Source organism: Remersonia thermophila, chromosome 6, assembly GCF_042764415.1.
Source record: "Remersonia thermophila strain ATCC 22073 chromosome 6, whole genome shotgun sequence".
In the NCBI taxonomy this organism is placed as follows: Eukaryota; Fungi; Ascomycota; class Sordariomycetes; order Sordariales; family Chaetomiaceae; genus Remersonia; species Remersonia thermophila.
The window spans coordinates 2,022,703-2,043,714 of record NC_092222.1 but is presented as its reverse complement, the minus strand read 5'-3'; the positions used below and the strand labels follow the sequence as shown (position 1 = coordinate 2,043,714).

Genomic DNA, 21,012 nt, shown 5'->3' with positions numbered 1-21,012 from the left:
CAAGAGAGAGAGGGGGGTGGAGAGAGAAGGGTGGGGGGATTCATGATGTCACGTTTCTTTGTGTCTTTTTTTTCTGGTATGGCAAACGGGCAGGTTCAAATAATGGTTTTGCGACGGTAATCTTGAGAAAGAAACCACATGTCCCAAATATGTCCCCAATGCGTCTTCAATGTGTTTGATTTTTTTTGTCTGCCGTGCTTGTTGGACGTTTGGTGGTGCCATCCAGTGTCCGAAAGCTACAATACCATACCCAACGTATGTTGCGGAAGGATTCCTTGTAAGTGAGCGTGTAAGTTTGCGTCATGCTGTAGCGTAGAATTGCGTACGATACTGAAACCCAGGAGGCGTTCCCGCTGATATGTGGATCCCGGAATCCTTCTTTCAGCCAATCAGATCCCACCTCCAGCTTGCGTCTCCTAACCCGCGACGCGCAAGGCTTCATGGGATTCTTGCCCATCCATCTGTCGTCTCTGGTCCCCCCCCTTCGACACCATTACCACCACCACCACCACCACCACCTCAGCACCACCATCACCCACCAACAGCTCCCCGGTGACATACCATCATCCATCCCGCATCCGCCGTCCGAACGAATCAAGAAGGAGAATCACAGGTACAAAAAAAAACAAAACCATATACCCTTCTCGGCCACCTCACCATGCTCCCTATACGAACCCTCCTCCAAACCGCCCTCCTCGTGGGCGCGGGCATCCTCCCCTCCAGCGCCGTCGCCGACCCCAACCCTTCCTCCTCAACCACCACCACCACCACCACAAAAACAACAACAGCAAGGCAATCGACGTCGCAAACGACCAAGATCATTCTCCGCCTGCCCAACGCCCATCCGTACCTCCCCAACCCCCACCTCCTCCCCGCCTCCACCCTCGCGACCCTCTCCGCCCCGGGCCTCTCTTTCGCCGCCCCGCTCTCCGCCGACAACGCCTTTGTCTTTCCGGCCGTCAACGCGAGCGCGTCGTACCTGGCCGAGGTGCACTGCCAGACGCACGCCTTCGTGCCGCTGCGGCTGGACGTCGAGGTCGTGGCCGCCGCCGCCGCCGGCAAGAAGGCCGGAGGCGCAGGCGAAGGCGGGGAGGCAGCCGGAGGAGGGAAGGCGGCGCCGACGGTGAGGGTCCGGGCGTGGGAGACGATCCGCGGGAACGATTGGGGCAACAAGGGGGAGGGGGTCCCGGCGGTGCGGGAGGGGGAGGGGGCGTGGGCGTTGGAGGCGAGGGTGCTCGGAGGGAAGTGGTATTTTATGGAGAGGAGTACCTGTGAGTTTTTTTTTTCTTTCTTTTCTATTTTACCTTTCCTTTGCGTCTGGGCTGGAAGAAGAGAAGAGAAGAGAACGGAACGGAACAAACCACGGGCTAACATGGCATTTCTTACCTCCTCCCGAACCCAACAGTCTCGGTCCTCAGCGTCTTCAAGAACCCCATCATCCTCCTCAGTCTGATCAGCATGGCGCTGTTCTTTGGCATGCCCAAGCTGGTGGAGAACAGTAAGTCCCTTGCCCCCTCGCCAGCGTCTCCTCGTGGCCCAAGCCGCACCAGGGGAAGACGACGTGGACCGGTCGACTGACACGGAACAGTGGATCCCGAGCTGCGCGCCGAGTGGGAGGAGCGGCAGAAGGAGAACCCCATGAATGCCATCATGGGCGCCGCGTCGGGCCAGGGCGCGAACCCCATGGGCAGTTTTGACATGGCCGCCTTCTTGGCCGGGTCGAAGCCCAGGACGGAGGAGTCGAGCGGGAACGGGAACGGGAACGGGAAGGCGAAGGGGGAGGTCAAGAAGAAGAGGTAAGATTGGCGTGGGAGGGAGAGGGTATGCTGGAGGGTGGGGGCTCTTGCGGATAGACGGGGTCTGGTATGCATATATAGCTATAGATGTCGTGGTGATGGTGTCTCAGAAAGCACGCGTGCGCCCCCTTGTCCTCCCGACCGACGAACCCAAAAGCCCGAAGCAGCCGGCTCGGAATAGAACCGATACAGATACGGTGACCAATCGCCTCCGCCACTCAGCTCAGGCTCGACAACCGACGAGCCCCGATCATGGCATGAAGTCGTAGGATCCACGGATCCCACAGGTAAGCAATGGAAAGAGAGGGACCGACCCTCAAACCCGTACCCTCTGCGGAGTGAACGAGCAATCCCATCCCAAACGAATTCCCTACTCAAAAGAGAAAAAAAAAAAAAAGAAAATAAAAACACAGCACACCTTCTGCCGACCCAACCTAACCCATCCCATCCCATCCCGACCAAACAAAGAAAAAGAAGACAAAAAAACCAGAGACCAGATTCAGAACAGACCAAATCAGTCAGCCACCCAGGCAAAATAAAAGCCCTCCATAGACCCATCACCCATCACCTTCCTCAGGCTGGCCGGGTGTTCACCTTACCCCGTCAACCCCGGCTCAAAAATCACCACCGAAATCGCCGCCGTCAAAGTCGCCGCCGCCGCCGCCATCAAAGTTGGCGCCATCCTCTGAACGTGCGTTAGTCGGACCGTCCTTGTCCGTCGGCATAGGGGGGAGGGGAGAGGGAAAAAGATCACTTACGGAACCCTTCCTGATACGCCATCTGCTCGTCGTGGGCGTCCGAGATGGCGTCCGCCACCAGCATGCCGCCGACCAGGCCCGCGCCCACGCCGAGCGCCGCGCCGCCCGCCAAGGCCGCCGCGCCGCCGCCTCCCGGCTTCCGGTGCGACGACGACCCGGGGTACCCCGCGTGCGCGTGCGCGTGCGGCGGCGGGGCGTAGTACCCGCCGCCGCCGTAGGGAGGGTACGGCGGCTGGTGAGGGCCCGGGGGGTAGTACCCTCCCGGCGCCGGCGCCGGCGCGTACCCCATCGCGTACTGGGGCGGCACGTGGCCGTGGCCGTGGCCATGGCCGTGGCCGTAGCCGTAGCCGGGTCCCTGGGGAGGATGGCCGTGCCCGCTGCCGAAGAAGGACGACGACGACGACGACGAAGAAGACGAGGCCTTCTTGCCCGAGACGGCCGACAGGACCTTGCCCAGCAGCCCGCCCGACTTGCCGGCCTTGTCCCCGGGCCGCGGGGGCAGCTGCGCCGGGAACGGCTGCGGCTGGGGCGAGCCGTACGGGTGCGGCGCGCCCGGCTGCGACCGGCCTTGCAGGGCCGCGGCCATGCGCGCGTCCTCCTCGGCCTGGAGCTGTCGGGCCAGGCGCTCGTCTTCCTCGAGGGTGCTGGGCTTGGCGGACGACGAGGACGGGGAGGACGGCCCCGCGGCGGAGCCGTCCGAGGGGAAGAAGGGGTTGTTCTTCTTGTCGGTGGCGGCGGTGCTGCTGCTGCCGCCGGTGGCGTTGCTCGCGACGTAGGCGGGGGTTGGGAGGGCGGGCGGGGAGGGAGGCCGCCGTCTGGCTGCGCGGGCTCCGTGGGCTTTTCCCACTGGGATTTCTTGGTGTAGGTGTTTACATAGAACCTGAAAGCAAAGGAGGGGTCTTAGCGTTGCTGAACGGGCCGGCGACCAAGGGAAAGGGGTAAGGCATGCGACCGGCTCGTGCGAATCACAAGCGAGCAAGCCAGCCAGCAAAGCGCCAGAGCGGCGACAAGCATGGTTGGCGCACACCCTCTGCGATGCGATGCGATGCGATGCGATACTCACCACTCCTTGTAGTTGTTGTCCCAGCGAGCGACCCAGCCCTCGGGAAGCTTGGGCGGGGGAGGGCCCGGGGGTGCCTCGAAATCGGCCATGTCGTTTGCTCGAAGCGCTTTGGTGAGCGTCTGTGGCGTTTCCCTTTCTGGTGACGGGCGACAGGAGAGAACGAAGAAAGGGTGGAAGCAGAAATGAAGGGTCGGGTCGGGGTCGGGGTCGTTCGCTCGGAACGCGCGGGTTCAAATCCGAGTCGCAGTCGCAGACGTAAAACGTAAACGCAATTGCAAACGCGGGGCAAAATCGACCCAGGCTTTGGCAAAGGGTGGGCGGGCAAAGGTCGGGCTTGTTGAAGTCTCGAGGTGGGTTTCCGAGTCGTCGCCAAGGATTTTGGTGGAGGGGGAGGATGGAGGGATGTGAAGGAAGAGAGGGCCCGGGGGGTTCGGTAGTTGTTGGAGATGAGTTTCAACAACAGGGAAAAGAAAAGACGAACTCTCAAACGTCTCTCTTCTAACCCTACAGAGGCCTCCGCTCAGGTACCCGACAGTGGAGGAACGCCTCCCGCGTGGCAAACAACGTGGTGGCTAAGACTGCGTGCATACGTATACTCAACGCTACCTACCTACCTAGGTAATCTACCTACCATCGAACTATCTTGAGAGACGATCGGGAGGTTTTGTCTTTGTCTTTGCGGGGGGGGGGGGGGGGGAGGGAGAGGGGCGTAAACTGTTCGTCATCTGCGCCACACCTAATTACATAAACGTGCCTATTGTACCTAGGTAGACAAGCCAGTCACAAGCTCTCGGGGCACCACCATGCCCGCCGTTCCGTGAGGAGGAGGAGGGGTCCAGGCCAAGCGGGCTGTGCTGTGTGACCACGGCATGTGGCCTTGGCAGCCTCGCTTACTGTGTAGCCTCTGCGTAGAATAATAACTAGTAGAAAGACGGGACTCGGTAGGTGTTGGCCGTCTCTGTCTTGGCCGCCAGGCTCGGACAAGCTTGGAGGATTCTGTTGAACAGGCGCCAACGTTGACGTAGTACACAGCCCAGTAACAATCATGCCTACCTACCCAAGCGAGAAGGGCGGCGCCTTGATGCATCCGGCGTGTTCCTGTTGAAAGTGGCGTCAGATGGGATGCCCTCGGCGGAGGTGCAAGAAACCCGTGTAAGCTGACCTCCTCTCTCCTCTTGGCCAACACTAATTACTGCGTGCTGTGTAAACATATCAGCCCTTGGCAGCGATGGCCGCGCAATCCAGAAAGGCAGTGCAGTGCAGTGCAGTGCAGTGCAGACAGACAGGCAGGCAGGCCGGCCAGCGCCCCGTCCACGGTCCTAGGGGCTTGGACAGAAAACTGGATCATGCCAACGATGCTGTGCAAACGGTCTTGGAGGCTGTTTCTGTAGGGAATGAATGCAATGTTCAGATATCCTCTTTCATACCATGCATGGGATGTCAGTCCAAGTCCCACGTCACCATGTCTCCTGTCTTCCATGTCTTCCATCTCTAGGAACAATACGACGCAACGAGGTAACTACCAAGGGGCTCAAGGAAGTGAACTAGCTGGTTACCCCCTTGCCCACCCTGTCGGTTGCCCTCTTGTCAAACGATACCCGACACACCTTGTTCGGCCCCCAGCCCCGGCCGAGCATGCTCCCAGCCATGCCTGCCATGACCACCCTGACCTGACCTATTCCCCCAAACTCCAGCCTCCTTTTGTCCCATTTGTTCCCCCCCCCCCCCCTCCTTCTCCATCCCCCCAGAAAAAAACAAGAAAAAAAATACATCAAGAAATGATGCATCAGAAGCCACGAGTAACGCCACGCTAGGTAGGATCCGTCATCCGACCAACCAAAGACCATCCCAACCAAGAAAAAAAAAGGGAATCAAATCAGTACATATCGTCTCGCTCGGCGGCCCGACGATCCCCCAGCAGGTACGCCGCCTCCATGCAGTACCCGCCGGGTCCCGTCGCCATTCTCGTTTCGCTGCCGTAGCAAATCACGACGGCGTCGACGATGCCGCTCAGGATGCCCTCCATGGCGCCGAGGACGCCCCAGCCGATAAAGCTCGCCACCAGCCCGACAACGTAGGCGTAGGCGCTCCCGCGCACGCCGATGCTGCCGTCGGGCCGCTCGATCTTGAGCTGGCGCGCCGTCATGACCCACCCCGCGAAGCCGAGGCCGATGGCCATGATGAACCTCGTGGCGTGCAGGATGAGCTTCGCCAGCCGGTACGGCAGCAGCGGGGAGTGGCGGTTGTGCTTGGGCAGCGCCGCGGGCGTGAGGGTCGTGGTGGGCCGCTCCGGGGCGAGGAAGTCGAGGTGGCTGAGCCCCTTGCTCGAGGACGCCAGCGGCTGGGAGTGGATGGCGGCGTAGGTGAGGGTCAGCGGGTTGGTGAGGGCGGCGACGGGGGCCGGGACGAAGGAGTAGACCAGCATGCCGAGCAGGTTGGCCAGGCGCCGGGGGAGGATGAGCAGCGGCAGGCGGATGGCGAGCGCCAGGAGGGTCGAGAGGCTGATGGTGCCAAAGATGGTGGTGACGGCGTGGCCCAGGGCGGCCGACACGATCTCGCGCGAGGAAGGGGAGGGCACGGCGTTGCGGTGAAAGTACCACTGCGAGACGGTGGCGGCCGTGGTGCTCCGCTGGACGCCCGAGATGACGGAGAGGGTCCAGAGGTACATGAGCACAAAGTAGATGCCGAGCCACCAGGTCGAGGCGCTGATGACGAAGCGGGCGAGCTTGCTCGAAAAGGTGCCGCCCAAAAAGACGCGCGTAAACATGAGGATCCAGACCCAGGTCCAGGCCACCACCGTCGCCAGGCAGCCCAGGCCGACCAGCACGAGCGCCGGGTTGGAGGCCAGGATGCGGCTCGAGAACTCGAGGATGCCGACGGCCGTGCGGACGGCGTGGCGGCCCTTCCACACCAGGTAGACCCAGACGGCGGCCGAGATGCCGGGCACCAGGGCGGCCCACCGCATGACCGTGTCCTGGAGGCGGGTGCTTCCGGTGCCGGACGACTGGTAGCTCGAGATGAAGGGGTACAGCGAAAAGGACACGAGGACCACGGGCACCGCCACGAGCACCAGGCCGACCAGGGGCTTGACGAAGGACCGCAGCGCGGCGAGCCACGTCAGCGACACGAGCACCGCCACGACGGTGTCGACGGCCAGCAGGTGGAACGAGGCCCGCAGCGTCGTGTAGATGGTGTCGCCGAGCGGGCCGTCGCCGCGGCCCGTGTGCAGCACGACCAGCACAAAGGTCGAGAGGAGGGACGCCTGGGCGATCAGGTAGAGCCAGGCGAAAAAGGCGTCGTGGCGAAACACCTCGCCCTCGAGATCCGGCGGGGCGGCGCCGTCGACCGCCGCGGCGCCCGCCAGGGAGCTGGGGGGGCGGGACAGGCCCAGCTCCGAATCGGCCGTCGACTGCCTCCGCGCGAACTGGCGCGGCGGGTTCGCCGTCGACTGGAACTTCTGAAACGCCGGGGGGTCGTGGTCATCGGCCGTCTCGGCCAGCAGGTCTTCTGGCGGGTCGCCGTCGCTCAGGGCGGATTCCTCCAGCCGGACGTCCTTCATGCTCCCGCCGTCGTCGCTCCCGCCGGGCCTCGCCGTCTGCTTGCCCTTCCTGTCGGCCGGCGGCGCGGGCCTCCCCTCGGCCGAGGGGCGGCGCGCGTCATGGCGCCTGCCGCTGTTCCAGCTGCTCCGGATCCCCCGCAGCCGCTCTCCGAGCCCCGAGGACCCCGTCCCCTCCCCGCTGCGGTCGAGGGAGCCGCGGCTGGCATCGTTGTCCGTCTCGGCGCTCTCTTCCAGGCGCGTCGGCGAGAAGACGCGGCGCGAGCGCTGCAGGGCAAACAGATCGGCGGCCTCCTCCTCGTCTTCGTCGTCGTGCTCGAGCGTGGCCTGGAAGAGAGGCGCGTCGTTGGTGGCGTAGCGGGAGAAGGCGGCGAGGCTGCCGAAGCGAGAGGCGCCGGGCTGGTAGGGGTTCCCGCCGGCCTTGCCGAGAAACGAGCGCCCGCCGAACCGCGGCCCTCTGCTCGGCCAGTCGCCGCCGCCGCCGCCGCCGCCGCCGCCGCCGCGAGACGGCCGGTCCCCGGGATTCTCCTGCCCCGCGAAGCTGGAGAGCCGTGATTGCGATTGTGCTAGGAACCTAGATGCGTCTTTTCAGGACGTCAGCGGGCTCGGGCTCGTGGCCGTTGTCTCGGGCCGGGGGAACTGACATTCGGAAAACATTGTAGGTGGATTCTCTTCACCCCAGAACGCTGGGGATCGAGATGGAAGGGATCGCGAGGGCGCGGAGGAGAACACGTAGGAAATGGCAAGAGGTGCAGGCTTAAAAGAAGCGTTGCGTCAAGCGAGCGGGACTGCGGGGGTGATGAAATCGGATTTGGCAGAGAGGAGAAAGGCTCTCCCGGAGGCAAGCTCGGCTCGACGTAATGATGACGGAGGGATGCATGCAGAGGATGTGCGGGCTCTCCAGGCGATGTCGCGAAGGAGAGTGGAGGTGGAAAGGGTGGGCTGTCCGAGAGATGGGACGGTCGACGGACGGGCAGACAGCGTTTTCGTGGCGGCGGCGGCGGCGGCGGTGGTGGTGGTGGTGGTAGTGTTGTTGTTGTTGTTGTTGCTGCTGCTGCTGCTGTTGCCGTCGTGGTTGGAGGAAAAAAAAAAAAAAAAGAGAGTTGAGATTGGCGGTCGAAGGCAGAAGATGTCACACCGTATGTACATACAAACCGATGGTTCCATACACGGAAGGCAGGCAGGCTGCCAGTTGACAGAGAGCCGGGCCAGTGACCAAGAACCACCCACTGAGCGCTGGCGATGCCTACGGGGTTTCGCTACTGCGACACGGCGCTCCCACCCGCTGGGCGGTCGCCTCAAGGCAGGCCGAATGACACCAAGAGGCGATGGCTGGTCCCCCCACCGGGGCTTACAGGCTGCAGGGTCCACAGCGCCAGGTCGGATACGGTAAGCGGGTGTTGGGTGGAGCCCACAACCCGCGAGGGTTATGCGGGTGCAGGGATGTAGTACCGACACCTCAGTGAGGACGATCCGTCGGCCTGCGCGGAACGGGCACGGGACCTACTGCGTACTGTGTACTGTGTACTGCGTACTGCGTAGGTACGCAGTATGGTCGGAAACAAAGCAACAACCTCCTCCTGTACTGCGTACATACTGTGTAAGTGTCGGTGTAAGTCCTGTCTTGCTGCTATCGGATAACCTGAACCCCTCCATGTCCTGCGCCGGAAAAAAAAAAAAGAAGACGGGGCACTTTCTCAAACACAAAGCCGGTCATCATCACATGGCGACTCGGGCTTCTTACATCGTGGTGAGTCAGGCAGGCGACGGGGTTCTCTCTGGCCAAGGTTAAACTACCTTGTACGTACTAACTATACATATCTAGCACCCACCGGTAGCTTATCGGGGTCACTTGCGTCACTGATAACGAAACTGAGCCACGGTCTCAGCTGCCGACCGAAACGGGCGGCTGATCCATCGGACCCACTTCCAAGTCTTTGGGTGGAACATCAGCTCCCGAACGGTGCTGGTGTGCTGGCCGGGTGCTGGCCGGGTGCTGTCTGGTGCTGTCTGGTGCTGGCCGGGGACGCTGGTCATTGGCCCGAGCTCCCTCCTCTTCCCCCCACGTTCCCGTTGTTGTTGTCGCCGCCGCCGGTCAAGCAGCATCCAACTCCAACCCACAGCTCAATAGACCGACGGAACCTACCACCTCACCGTGGATCGGATGGTGGAAATCCAAGGGCCATCGGCTGCCATCTGAAGAACCCCGATTTGTGGCTTTTTCTTTACTTTTCTTTTTTTTTTGTTCCTCGAAAACAAAAACATCCAAGGATTCACATCTTCCGTCCCACGTTGGCAGACGTGCGGTCGCTACCAACCCGTTCTCCATCTCGGGCGTCCCAACGGCCGACAAGTCCGCGCGGGTCTCAAGCTCCTCCCTCCCTCAGGAGCCCGACAACAAACCACCAGGAACACCAGCGGATGCAGGCCTAGCTTCAGCTCGAATACATTTGCCCAAAAACAGACACCAGCTCCTGCTTGCAACCCTTCTCACCCTGCTCCCAACCTCCCCTCCCCCGTCCCTCTCTTCCCAGCCGACCTCTCCGAGCGCCCATACCCTCGCCATGTCCTCCTCCTCGGCCCCCTGGGACTACATCGCCAAGTTAGTCTGCATAGGCGACTCTGGCTGCGGCAAGTCGTCGCTCACCATCCGCCTCTGCGAGGGCCGCTTCGTCACCCACCATGACGTGACCATCGGCGTCGAGTTCGGCTCCCGCGTCGTGCCCGTCGGTCCCCCATACTCGCTCGATGCCGCTGCCAGCCAACAACAACAACAACAACAACAACAACCACCACCAATCCTTGACGCCACCTCCCAATCATCCCCAGCCAGTCCCAAAGGCCTCCCGTCACCTCCCCTCGCCTCGCGAGACAAGTCCTCCCCCCCGCCGCCGCCGCCGCAAAAACACATGAAGCTCTCCCTCTGGGACACGGCAGGGCAGGAAACGTACAAGTCGGTCACGCGGTCCTACTTCCGCGGCGCGTCGGGCGCCCTGCTGGTCTTTGACCTCACGCGCCGCTCGACCTTCCAGCACGTCACCGACTGGCTCAACGACCTGCGGCAGATCGCCGAGCCGGATATCGTCGTGGTGCTGGTGGGCAACAAGGCCGACCTGGTCCCTCCAGAAGGGGAGGAGGAAGGCCAAACCCAAGGAGACGCCAGGGCGCAGCCATCATCATCGTCGCCGCCGCCGCCAACGGGGGCGGGCCCCGGAACACCCGGCAAGCCGGCCGGCGGCGGCCCGCCCCGCCGCGAGGTCTCGCGCGCCGAGGCCGAGGCCTGGGCCCGCCAGAACGGCATCCTCGAGTACATCGAGACGAGCGCAAAGTCGGGCGAGAACGTCGAGCGCGCCTTTATGCACGTCGCCGAGCGCATCTTTCAGAACATCCAGGCGGGCAAGTACGACCTCAACGACCGCCGATCCGGGGTCAAGAGCGCGGGCGCCGCGGGCGGGGGAGGAGGGTTCGGGGCCCAGCAGCCCGTAAGGCTGACGACGGCCAAGGGTCAGCAGGGGACGGCCCGGGCGTGCTGTTGACACGCCTTTTTGTTTTTTTTTTTTTTTTTGTTCGCCTTTTTGTTGGCCTCGATCGGGTCGTCATGATCAACCAACAGATCGTTCTTGTAGAGTGTCTTGCTCATCGTAGTTTAGGTGAAGGGGGCGTGGGACTGGATATGGTACTTTTTTTTTCCTCCCCTTTCCTTGCATGGCGCTGCGTTCTTTTTCTTGTTGGCGCATTCATCTCATCATCTTTTTACTGAAAGCCCGGAGGGTTTTTTTTGGTAAGGAGGGGACATAGGTACGTGGGAGAAGTGTAAGGTACCTTATGCTTGGATTGTGTGTTCATATACATAGATTCCGAGGCCCGGCAGGAGGAAACCAGCCGCACTCCTCGCCGTATCAGTATAATAGTTATTAATCTGTGGTACGCACATCAGCAAAAAGCCCCCCAGATCTTCATCTATTAATAGAGCTGAGAGGGGTCTCAGAAAAGCCCGGCCCTTGTTTTTTTTTTGCTCCCCCTGTTACAATCATCCTCGCTTGGACACCACCCTGAACGCCATCCACGCCGAGCTCAATAACGCACCCGCTCCACCGTTTATCATACACGACACCTGCGGTCTCGAAGCCGGTCGACAAACTATCCAGACCAGCTTCCGCGGAGGGCTGACGCTCTCAGCAGATGCAAAAAACAATGTGGGGGTTGTGTTGGCCAAAACAAGTTGTGCAACGCTTTTCTTTGGATGACAAAACAAGGAAAGAAAACGAAGGACGTGCTCCACCACGCTCTCCCCCCCTCCTCTCTCTATCTCTCACTCTCTCTCTCTCTCTCACATCGTACAAGCTCCTACGACACTCTAGATATGACTGTAGAAAGTCCCCCCTCCCCTCGCATGATCCTTCCTACTTCGTGCCATGCCTTTTCTTCCCCCCCCTTTCTACCGTGTCAAGGTGATGCCGCTTCTCGGTCGAGACCAGCCAAAAGGTGATCCCGTAACTTAGGCATCCGACATCCTCCACGTCTCGAACCACTTCATGTAGCCGTACTGCTTGTTGGAGCCCGTCATGCCCCAGCAGATGGGGATGAAGTAGATGTACAGCCCGATCACCACGGCGTAGAGCACGCCGAACACGACCCCCTGAACAGCGGCCTTCTGGCGGCGCGTGAACCAGTCGGCCAGGAAGCCGAACGTGAGGATCGCAAAGTACAGCGCCGGGTAGTAGTGGTGCACATACGTGACGCGCGCCATGATGACGAACGGCAGGTAGTGCAGGAACCAACCCAGGACCGGGTACAGGCCGGCGTAGTGGATCTGGTCGATATCGGGCTGCGACAGCTCGCGGAAGCCGCGCTGCCAGCGGAGCGTGTACCAGGCGACGAGCAGGGCGAAGACGCCGAGGCTGGCGGTGGAGCCCCAGTAGACGCTGGGGTTGCCGAGCAGGAAGTACTTGATCACCTTGTCGTCCCAGCTGCACATGCGCAGACCGACGTGCAGGATAGGCCACTGCCACCACTTGGAGGCCAGATCGTCCTGCTTGTCGGGATCCGGGACGAGGGCGTTGTTGGAGGTCATCATGGCGACGTTCTGCGACGTGGTTAGCCCGGCGTGCTCGACGCTCCAAAAGAGCCTACGCAAGGAGGGGAGCGCATACGAGGTGGACAAAGTCCTTGAGGAAGGGGGACCTGTACATCTTGGGGTTGCCGGGGGGCACTGTCGATGGTCAGCGATCGTAATTTCTTGGTCTCGGCTTGCCTTGGACGCATGCCCGAACAAAGAAAAGAACCTACGCTTGTCATTGGTGTGGGCCTCGATGTTCCAGTGGGTGTAGGTATCGCGAGGGTTGTTGTCCTTGGTGCACGTCACCTCGATCTGCTTGAAACCCCACTGGGGCAGGTTGACGTTGCCGGCGCGGAGGTAGCAGCCCAGGACCTCGTGCTTCAGGCGGAACGCCGTGGTCAGGGTGCGAATCTTGCTGCGATCGCGAGAGGCAGCGTCGCTAACCACCTCGATCCTCCAGTGGTCCTTGTCGTCGCCGACGGTGGCGTTGCCGTAGCACGAAACCTCCCACTGCGACTTGGTGACGGGGGCGGCGATCTGGTGCGAGTGCAGGTTGCGGCCGGTCTGAGTGTGGAGAAGGCGGACGACGGAGCCGTCGGCGAGGAAGCGCGGCTCGGCGGCGGGGTCGTAGGGGGTGTCGCGGCGGTTGGGGTAGAAGAACCAGTTGTTGTTGGCGTCCTTGTGGTGGTAGCAAGTCACCTGCTGCTGGTTCGAGCCCTCGGGGTAGGTCTGGACGTGCGAGTGGAGGAGACCGCCGCCGTAGCCCATGTTCTTGATGGTGACCATGGAGCCGTAGGCCACCTCGAGGGGGCTGTTGCGGCCGACCTCGGTGCCGCGGAGGTTGGCCTGGAAGAGCGAGGACATCTGGGCGTCGCCAGGGCCGCTGTTGACGAGGACGGCAAAGTGAATGGCAAAGCTGAGCAGGTAGACGAGGAAGGGCAGAATGATGAGGCCGACGACGCGAGCGATGAAGTGAGCCGCCAGCTCGGTCTGGAGAGAGAGAGAGAGAGAGAGAGCGCACGCATTGTCAGCCAGCCAGTCGCGGGGTGGAAGAACACAAAAGAACCACGACACAAGAACATACGACAGGCATCTTGGTATCGCCAAACTTGTTCCACAGATCCTCAACGGTGTACAGGCCGACGAGGGCGGTGACGAAGAGGCCGACGAGCTTGACGCTGCAGACGAAGCCGATGCTCAGGCCGGTCATGAAGAGCCAGAAGAACCACTCGGGCTCGAAGCTCTTCCTGCGCAGGTTGTGGAACTTGGCCCAGCAGAGGGTCGTGGCGACGGTGCCGAACAGGAGCATCGAGTCGAGCAGGATGAAGCGGCTGATGGTGGTGTACGAGTTCTCGCAGAGGACCATCAGGGTGACGAGCCAGACGGTCGGGAGGCGGAAATGGAGCTCCTTGGCGGTCCAGTAGGCCATGGGCACGCAGACGGCGCCCCAGAAGGCGTTGAACTGGCGCATGAAGGTGTAGTTGACCTCGGGCGGGTACGTGTCGCCCGACTTGAACTCGAAGGAGCCATTGTAGCCGGCGAGGTAGCCGCTGAGGCCGACGAGAAGCTTTCCGGCAGGGGGCTGAAGGGGGGGAGGGAGGGGGATCGGATGTCAGCCGAGAGGAACGGCGGCGGGGTGTGAGGGGGGTGAACTTGCATGCACGTCGAAGTAGAACTCGCGCTTCAGGTAATGGCTACCGAACTTGCCGAAGCTGGACAGACGAGGGTGGTCAGAGGATGCGCGAAGGGGGCCTTGGACGGGTTTACGTGTCACACGACGGGTTCGACGTACTGAGCCTCATCCCACGTCACAATGTTGGAGATGCCAATCTTGTAGAAACGGGTGAAGAAGGCGAGGATGGTGAAGATGATGGGGGCGATAAGCCACTCCCACTGGTAGAAGACCTCGAGGGGCGACGGCTGCTTCTTGACCTCCTTCCTCTTGTCGTCGGGCTGGGGCTGGGGGACAACGACCTGCTGGGGCGTGCCGGGGATGTTTCGCCTCCGGGCCGCGTCTCCCAGGTCGGCGCCGGAGACGGCAGCGGCCCTGTCGTATGCAGAGGCCATGGTTGGTTTGCTTGGGTGGGCTCGAACACTCTCCCCGTCTGTTCTGGGGGGGACCCGGGCTGGCAAACCTCGGATGATTCCAGATGGCTTCACGAAAGTAGGACCCGATATATCGTGGAGAGGGTAGCTTTGAACGAGATGGCTTAGGAAAACGGGGATGGAAACGAGCGTGTCGAAGCAATGGCAAGGTAGGTAGAGCAAATACAAGGAAAAAAAGCCGTGGTATCCGAAACTCGAAGCTTTCGAAACCCAACGGCGGTGACTTCCCCGATGAACAGAGAAACACCACGAAAACGGGTGAAGAGGAAAAAAAAAGGGTTCGCGGGCTCGTCGATGTCGAGGCGAGCTGGCCGAGCTAAGCTGCCAGAGTTAAAAAAGGGGAATGCGATGGAGGGAATGGAAACTTCGTGGCCTTTTGCTCCGTTGCAGGGAGGCTCCCCGGGGGGAAGACAGTGGCTTGGCGGCCCATCCATGTCCGGCCCAGCCCAGCTACCGCGGGTCGGAGTCGGGCATCCCCTGTCATTGCCCCACTTTTATCTCGCTGCGTGGTGGGTTCTACTTTGCCACCCAAACATGAAACAACGTTGCATCCCACATTCGATTTCTGGACACAAACAATGGCCCACGGACAGGCATGGATCGGCTCGATAGATTGCGCTGCACACCGCGAGGTGCTGCGTAGATATCGCGTGCGGCCTGCATAAGTGACGGCCAGACGACCGACAACCCCAGGGAGAGCTTTCCGCTGCCCGGGAGCAAAACATACCGAATCATCCCTGATTGGTCACAGGGTGACAGGCACACACGTACCATACGCACACACACCCATACACACACACACACACTCTCTCTCTCTCTCTCTCTTTCTCTCTCTGGTCACCGCGTGGTTCGATCATACGACGAGCCTGGGCCAACTGTCTTGCGTTGGCTACCCTGATCTGATGGTCCTGAGAATGCATTCCTGTTCCCTAGTGCACATCCACCTTCAGCAGCCATCCGATGAAGCCTGGTGAATGATGAAAGACAGGGAACAGACAGGGGGGGGCATGTTCTGCCTGGTATGAGACGTAAACACATGCTCATAATGTACAATTGATATACAAAAACACCACGACAAAAAGAAAAAAAAAACTCCTCTATTTTCCCCCCAGCCACCCAACCCACGCGCTCTCTCTCCCCTTACAAGGCCGACTTGATGGCCGCCGCCTCGGACAGCGCCTGGGCGATCATGCGCTTCTCGCGCTTGGCGGCGTCGATCTCGCGCTTGACACGCTCGCGGTCGATGGCGCCCTGGGCCTCGCGCTCCTCGGCCTCGCGCAGCTCGAGCTCGTCCTGCGGCGTGGGCTGCACCGGCACCGCCCCCGTCTTCTCCAGGAACTCCTGCAGGATGGCCTCGGACCGCCGGTTCGACATGTTGATGGTGACGATGCGCTCGCCCTCGGCCGGCGGCGGGGCTTTGGAGAGCCCGTCGAACGACGAGCTGGGCTGGGGGACGTCCGCCTTGACCGGCGCTCCGGGCTCCCGGAAGTAGAGCGTCATGGTGGCCGGCTTTTCCTGCTCCCGCACGCGGTTGACGATCATGGGGATGGCGGGGTTCCAGTACTTTAACCGCGGGAGGGCGGTGCGCCAGAATTTCCTGCCGAAGCCGTGTGAGCCCATGGAACCAGGAAACAGAGAAAAGCTGTGGAAGGCGATGGAGGATCGCACCTTGGCCCCATATGCCCGCCATTGATCTTGTGCGCAAACTCAAGGTGTATCCGCGACACGGTGTTGGGGAGGATCGCGGCGCCAGGCCCGATTCTTAACCTGACGAGCTGCAGACCGAGTTAATACGACGAAGGAGGAACCGAACCGAGCGTCGGGGGTGTTGGGCGACAGCGACGACGGGGAGCGAGAGGGAGAGAGAGAGACACAGAGAGAGGAGGGGAGGGGCTCGAATGCGGGCATGGCTACCTTCTGTGACTCTTTGTTAGCTAGCTGCTGCTTGGTGTCCAGAAAAGATCTACATCGAAGGCAGCACGTACGGAAGTCAGCTTGTTTAGCCTGCGGATGACGCCCACCATCTTGACGGTACAGGAGCCGCGCTCGTGGACACAGCGGAGAGGGGTGCTGGAGGGGGATGTTGCGGGATCGCAAGCCGAGGGGAGCGGACAATGAGGCTCTAGGTCGTCCCTCACCACAATTGACCCCGGCGAATTTTCTGCCCCCAGGTTTGCCCGTTTTTGGCGCGTGGATCGGTACGTACCGCCTGACCGCCTTTGCCGAGCCGGGGATTGGAGTGGATCTGCGCTGGGAGGGGCAGGGGTGGCTTGTGGTGGGGCTCGACCCAACCGAAGGTTCCAAAAAAAAAGTTGGTCCGACCTTGTTTCAGGAACCTCCAAACGTTGGGATCTTGGTTTTCTGTGCATCGATCTGGGACTCGGCGCAGAGTAGAAACCAATGTGCCATGCCTCCGAACAGCACCCTGTCGTCAAGATGGATAGGCAGAGTCTTCAACCTCGAGCGCACGGCTGCGACGTCTGAGCTGCCGCTCTACCTGTGCCCCGCGTTCCGCTCGCTGCCGTCCACCCCGGCGACCCTCCGCCGCCGCCGCCGCCCGCTCTCCGCGCCGGCACCGCCGCTCCGTTCCGTGCCGGTCCGCCGCCTTCATGCCGGCGCCGCGCCTGCAGCTTCGGCCGAGCCACCAGCGCCCACCGAGCCTGCAGAGTCTAGTGCAGAGCCTGCAGAGCCTGCAGAGCCACAACCCAAGACGAAGCCGCCCGCAAGGGCGCTGCCCCTGCAATGCCACGGCTGCGGCGCTCTCTCGCAGACCAAGGTCCCCGGCGAGGCGGGCTACTACGATCTGTCCCGCAAGGCCATCCGGCTGTATCTGGGCCTCGAAGAAGAGGCGCCGAGGCGGAAGAAGCCTAGCGTCGATCACATCGTGCAGCAGGCCCTGCAATCCGTCGACGTCGCGGCGCTGCAGCAGCAGGGCATCAACCTCAAGACGCTGTTGCCCGAGCCTGCCGAGCCGACGCCCAAGCCCGCCGAGCCCTCGGCCGACAAGCCGCCCCTCTGCGACCGGTGCCACCACCTGATCCACCACTCGGCCGGCAGCTCCATCTACCACCCGAGCGTCGAGTCCCTGCGCGACACCATCCTCGAGACCCCCTACAAGCACAACCATGTCTACCACGTCCTCGACGCCGCCGACTTCCCCATGTCGCTGCTCCCGCGGCTGCACAGCCTGCTGGACATTACGCTGCGCACCCAGAACCGCAGGGCCAAGAACGTCAAGTTCCACCACGGCCGGCTCATGGAGATGAGCTTCATCATCAGCCGCTCCGACCTCCTGGCGCCCCGCAAGGAGCAGGTCGATTCGCTGATGCCCTACCTTCAAAACACGCTGCGCGAGGCCCTCGGCCGCGTCGGCGGCCGCGTCCGCCTCGGCAACGTGCACTGCGTGAGCGCCAAGCGCGGCTGGTGGACCAAGGAGCTCAAGGAGCAGATCTGGAAGCGCGGCGGCGCCGGCTGGATGGTGGGAAAGGCCAACGTCGGCAAGAGCCAGCTCTTCGAGGCCGTGTTCCCCAAGGGCCGGCGGACCTGGGAGGCGCCCAAGCACCACATCTCGGTCGACGTGTTCGCCCGCGGGGGGCTGAACGACGAGCTCGCCCTGGCCGACACGGTCGCCACCAACGCCCTCCTCGAGGGCCGCACGCTCGCCGACGAGTTCTCGCTCCTCCCGCCTCCCTTGCCCGAGACCGACTACCCTCCCATGCCGGTCGTCTCCTCCCTCCCCGGCACCACCGCCTCGCCGATCCGCGTCCCCTTTGGCGACGGCCGCGGCGAGCTCATCGACCTCCCCGGCCTCGCGCGCAGCGACCTCGAGCTGCACGTGCGCGAGGACAAGCGCGGCGAGCTCATCATGAAGGCCCGCGTGACGCCCGAGCAGCACGTCATCAAGCCGGGCCAGTCCCTGCTCCTGGGCGGCCTCATCCGCATCACCCCGCGCAACGTGGCGCCCGACGAGGAGCTCGTCTTCCTGGCCTACGCGTTCACGCCCATCGAGCCGCACCTCACGTCGACCGACAAGGCCGTCGCCATCCAGACCCAGGCGCCCGACGCGCCCAACGTCGAGACCATCGCGCGGCCCGGCACCGGCGACAAGATCCGCCACGCCGGGGCGTACCAGCTGCGCTACGACGTGACCAAGGCCCGGTCGGGCCCGCTCACGCGCCGCGAGGCGGTCGGCCTCAAGGTCGAGCGGCTGCCGTACCGCGTGCTCGGCATCGACATCCTCATCGAGGGGTGCGGCTGGGTCGAGCTGGCCGTGCAGGTGCGCACCAGGCAGCTCTACCCGGACGACCCGAAGCGGCTCGCCGAGTCGGGCCCGGGCGCGGCCCCGCCGCCGACGCTGGACCTGCGCCCGGAGCCGGTGAACGCGGCGGGCCCTTCCGGGAAGAGGCAGAAGGGGGAGCACGACGGCTACGAGGACGGCGACGCCTTGGGCGACGCGGAGGCGCCTGAGCCGCGGTGGCCCGTCGTCGACGTCTACAGCCCGGACGGCGGCTTCGTCGGGTACCGGCCGCCCATGAACGCGTGGCTGCTGAACAAGCCCAAGCCGGTCGAGAGGGGCCGGCCGAGGAAGAGCATGAAGGGGGTCAAGAAGATGGAGAAGAAGATGAGGAGGGAGAGGGAGAGGCTGGCGAGCCTGGCGGCTCAGCAAGGGCAGCAGCAGCAGTGAGCGATGATGGTGGTGGTGGTGGGTTGGAGAGATACCCTTGGGAAAAAGAAAAAAAAGAAACATGTAATGATATTGTATGATACGTAAGCCATCCATGTACAACAAATATGCACAAATCAAATCAAACGCCGATCCCGAGATGGGCGAGGGAGGTGATCATGTCCTTGTGTGGCCCGGTAGTCTGGAGAAGGAGAGAGAGAGAGCGAGAGAGGCTCGTGTCTATTTTTCTTTTTTTGATATCGTGGCACATGCTCCTCGCCATGTACAAGCATAATAGTCGGTGTACAGCATGCAGGGCCTAGTACAGCGTCGCAAATAATATACAGCACATCCCTACCACCAACCCCCGTTTCCCCTCGAACCTGGAACGATCCGCCGGGCATCAAGCCCCCGGGCATCAAGCCGCCGATGGCGCCTTGAACCTCCCATTATCGTCATACTTCGCCTTGAAGAAGGTGTAGTTCAGCGTGACCGTCTCCACGTTGCGCATGTTGACGTCCTTGAGCAGGTCCGGGTCGAGGTAGAAGAAGACGGGCATGTCGACCGTCTCGCCGGCCGCGAGGCGCTGCTCCTCGAAGCAGAAGCACTGGATCTTGCTAAAGTAGGGCGCCGTCTGGGCCGGGGTCACGCTGTAGGTGGCGACGCCGATGATGTCCTTGTCGGACGTGTTGGTGGCCGTGTAGAAGGCGAGGGCCGTCTCGCCGGGCAGGACGCGCACCTCGCGCTGCTGCGGCACGAACTTCCACGGCAGCACGTCCGAGACCGAGGACGAAAAGGTGACGCGGATGCGCTTGGCCGAGGTGACGGGCTCGAGGCGCGACGAGATGTCAACGTTGGGATCCGTGCCGTGGGCGCGCACGGGCTGCCCGCCCCAGCCGGTCTGTTGGCAGATCTGTCGGAGGGAGGTGGTTAGCTTGATTGGTTTTTTTTTTTTTTTTTTTGTGGACGTAGGATAGGATAAGGGGGGGTAGGAGGAGGAGGGAGAGGAAGAAAGGGGAGGAGAAAGAGAGAGAGAGAGAGAGAGAGAGGAACAAACGAACCATTTTGTACATGGGCACGGAGCCATACGACAGCGCGACGGTCCCGAGGATGATGCTCAGGGTATAGTACGCCGTGGACCGGTTTCTCCGCTTGTAGACTTCGCTCATGTGCGCCATTGGCGGCGCTGCGCCGTCTATCCGTCTGCCGCCGCTTCCGGCCCTGGTTCTGCTGGCCTCACCCCCGACCGACTGCTGCTGCGGCGGCGGCGGCGACGAGGGTTGTTGGCGGCGGGGAAAGCTCGTCGAGAAGGACCTCTTGGAGGTCCACGTTGGCGAGAAGAATCGCTTCGAGGTCCATGGCAGCGGCGGAGAGGCCCATGCCGAGGCCGGGGCCGGGGCGGCGACGGGGCTTGGGTGCGTGCTCGTGAAGAAGAGCCGCGGGGATCTCGCCGGGCCGGCGTTCTGGCAGAAAAAGCAGGACCAGCACGACGTGGCCGGTTCTGCGGAGGCTATGCGCCTGGAAAGGCGCGGGATTGGGTTGTTCATCCGTTGGGTATGGCCGTGGCCCTGGCCTTGGCCGCCGTGGTGCGTTGTGTTGGACGGCGGGGGTGTGGTGGTCCTGGGTTGAATTGGATGGATGTTCGGGAGCTTCCCCCAAAACCACAAAGAGCGTGTGAGGATCAGACGAGCAGCAGCAGCAGCAGCAGCAGCAGCAGCAGCAGCGGCCCGAGACGGAAATCTTGGCAGGTGGGGGCAGCTGTGGGAAACCAGAGACTTGGCGGGCGGACCACTTACACCCCCGAGGGTTGCCCAAAACGGACAGACAGCATCGTGCCGGCGCTGCGCGTGAGAGACGGAAAATCATCATCATGTGTATGTGCTCGTCGTATCTATCTCATGCCCGTCTACGAATGCCACCCCAAGGCCCATGCATGCCGTGTCGTAGTATAGAGGAATGCATCATCCATGCCTTCTTTCCCGAAAACCAAGAGCGCCGTCCCCCTCTCGCA

The 21,012-nt window shown here is 62.2% G+C and overlaps 8 protein-coding genes across 8 annotated transcripts; 3 read left to right on the top strand and 5 right to left on the bottom strand.

The window, feature by feature from the left end:
- Positions 1 to 658: 658 nt before the first annotated feature.
- On the top strand, positions 659 to 1,800 carry VTJ83DRAFT_6739 (uncharacterized protein; the record flags this gene model as incomplete). The annotated part of the gene is made up of 3 exons (XM_071013483.1): positions 659 to 1,271; positions 1,406 to 1,498; positions 1,589 to 1,800. 3 exons carry the CDS (start codon positions 659 to 661, stop codon positions 1,798 to 1,800), a joined length of 918 nt encoding a protein of 305 aa, XP_070864366.1.
- Positions 1,801 to 2,410: 610 nt separating this feature from the next.
- Positions 2,411 to 3,706, bottom strand: VTJ83DRAFT_6738 (uncharacterized protein; the record flags this gene model as incomplete). The annotated part of the gene is made up of 4 exons (XM_071013482.1): positions 2,411 to 2,481; positions 2,555 to 3,318; positions 3,402 to 3,434; positions 3,618 to 3,706. The coding sequence occupies 4 exons, from the start codon at positions 3,704 to 3,706 to the stop codon at positions 2,411 to 2,413; spliced, it is 957 nt and encodes a 318-aa protein (XP_070864365.1).
- A 1,787-nt stretch (positions 3,707 to 5,493) lies between these two features.
- Positions 5,494 to 7,830, bottom strand: VTJ83DRAFT_6737 (uncharacterized protein; the record flags this gene model as incomplete). The annotated part of the gene is made up of 2 exons (XM_071013481.1): positions 5,494 to 7,757; positions 7,818 to 7,830. The coding sequence occupies 2 exons, from the start codon at positions 7,828 to 7,830 to the stop codon at positions 5,494 to 5,496; spliced, it is 2,277 nt and encodes a 758-aa protein (XP_070864364.1).
- Positions 7,831 to 9,737: 1,907 nt separating this feature from the next.
- VTJ83DRAFT_6736 (uncharacterized protein) lies at positions 9,738 to 10,709 on the top strand (the record flags this gene model as incomplete). The annotated part of the gene is made up of 1 exon (XM_071013480.1): positions 9,738 to 10,709. The coding sequence occupies one exon, from the start codon at positions 9,738 to 9,740 to the stop codon at positions 10,707 to 10,709; it is 972 nt and encodes a 323-aa protein (XP_070864363.1).
- A 962-nt stretch (positions 10,710 to 11,671) lies between these two features.
- Positions 11,672 to 14,299, bottom strand: VTJ83DRAFT_6735 (uncharacterized protein; the record flags this gene model as incomplete). Its single annotated transcript, XM_071013479.1, has 6 exons — positions 11,672 to 12,259; positions 12,327 to 12,385; positions 12,463 to 13,222; positions 13,317 to 13,814; positions 13,890 to 13,944; positions 14,025 to 14,299. 6 exons carry the CDS (start codon positions 14,297 to 14,299, stop codon positions 11,672 to 11,674), a joined length of 2,235 nt encoding a protein of 744 aa, XP_070864362.1.
- A 1,179-nt stretch (positions 14,300 to 15,478) lies between these two features.
- VTJ83DRAFT_6734 (mitochondrial 54S ribosomal protein mL61) lies at positions 15,479 to 16,362 on the bottom strand (the record flags this gene model as incomplete). The annotated part of the gene is made up of 4 exons (XM_071013478.1): positions 15,479 to 15,935; positions 16,007 to 16,113; positions 16,253 to 16,255; positions 16,324 to 16,362. The coding sequence occupies 4 exons, from the start codon at positions 16,360 to 16,362 to the stop codon at positions 15,479 to 15,481; spliced, it is 606 nt and encodes a 201-aa protein (XP_070864361.1).
- Positions 16,363 to 16,745: 383 nt separating this feature from the next.
- On the top strand, positions 16,746 to 19,022 carry VTJ83DRAFT_6733 (uncharacterized protein; the record flags this gene model as incomplete). The annotated part of the gene is made up of 1 exon (XM_071013477.1): positions 16,746 to 19,022. The coding sequence occupies one exon, from the start codon at positions 16,746 to 16,748 to the stop codon at positions 19,020 to 19,022; it is 2,277 nt and encodes a 758-aa protein (XP_070864360.1).
- Positions 19,023 to 19,419: 397 nt separating this feature from the next.
- On the bottom strand, positions 19,420 to 20,548 carry VTJ83DRAFT_6732 (uncharacterized protein; the record flags this gene model as incomplete). The annotated part of the gene is made up of 2 exons (XM_071013476.1): positions 19,420 to 19,914; positions 20,063 to 20,548. The coding sequence occupies 2 exons, from the start codon at positions 20,546 to 20,548 to the stop codon at positions 19,420 to 19,422; spliced, it is 981 nt and encodes a 326-aa protein (XP_070864359.1).
- Positions 20,549 to 21,012: the final 464 nt, after the last annotated feature.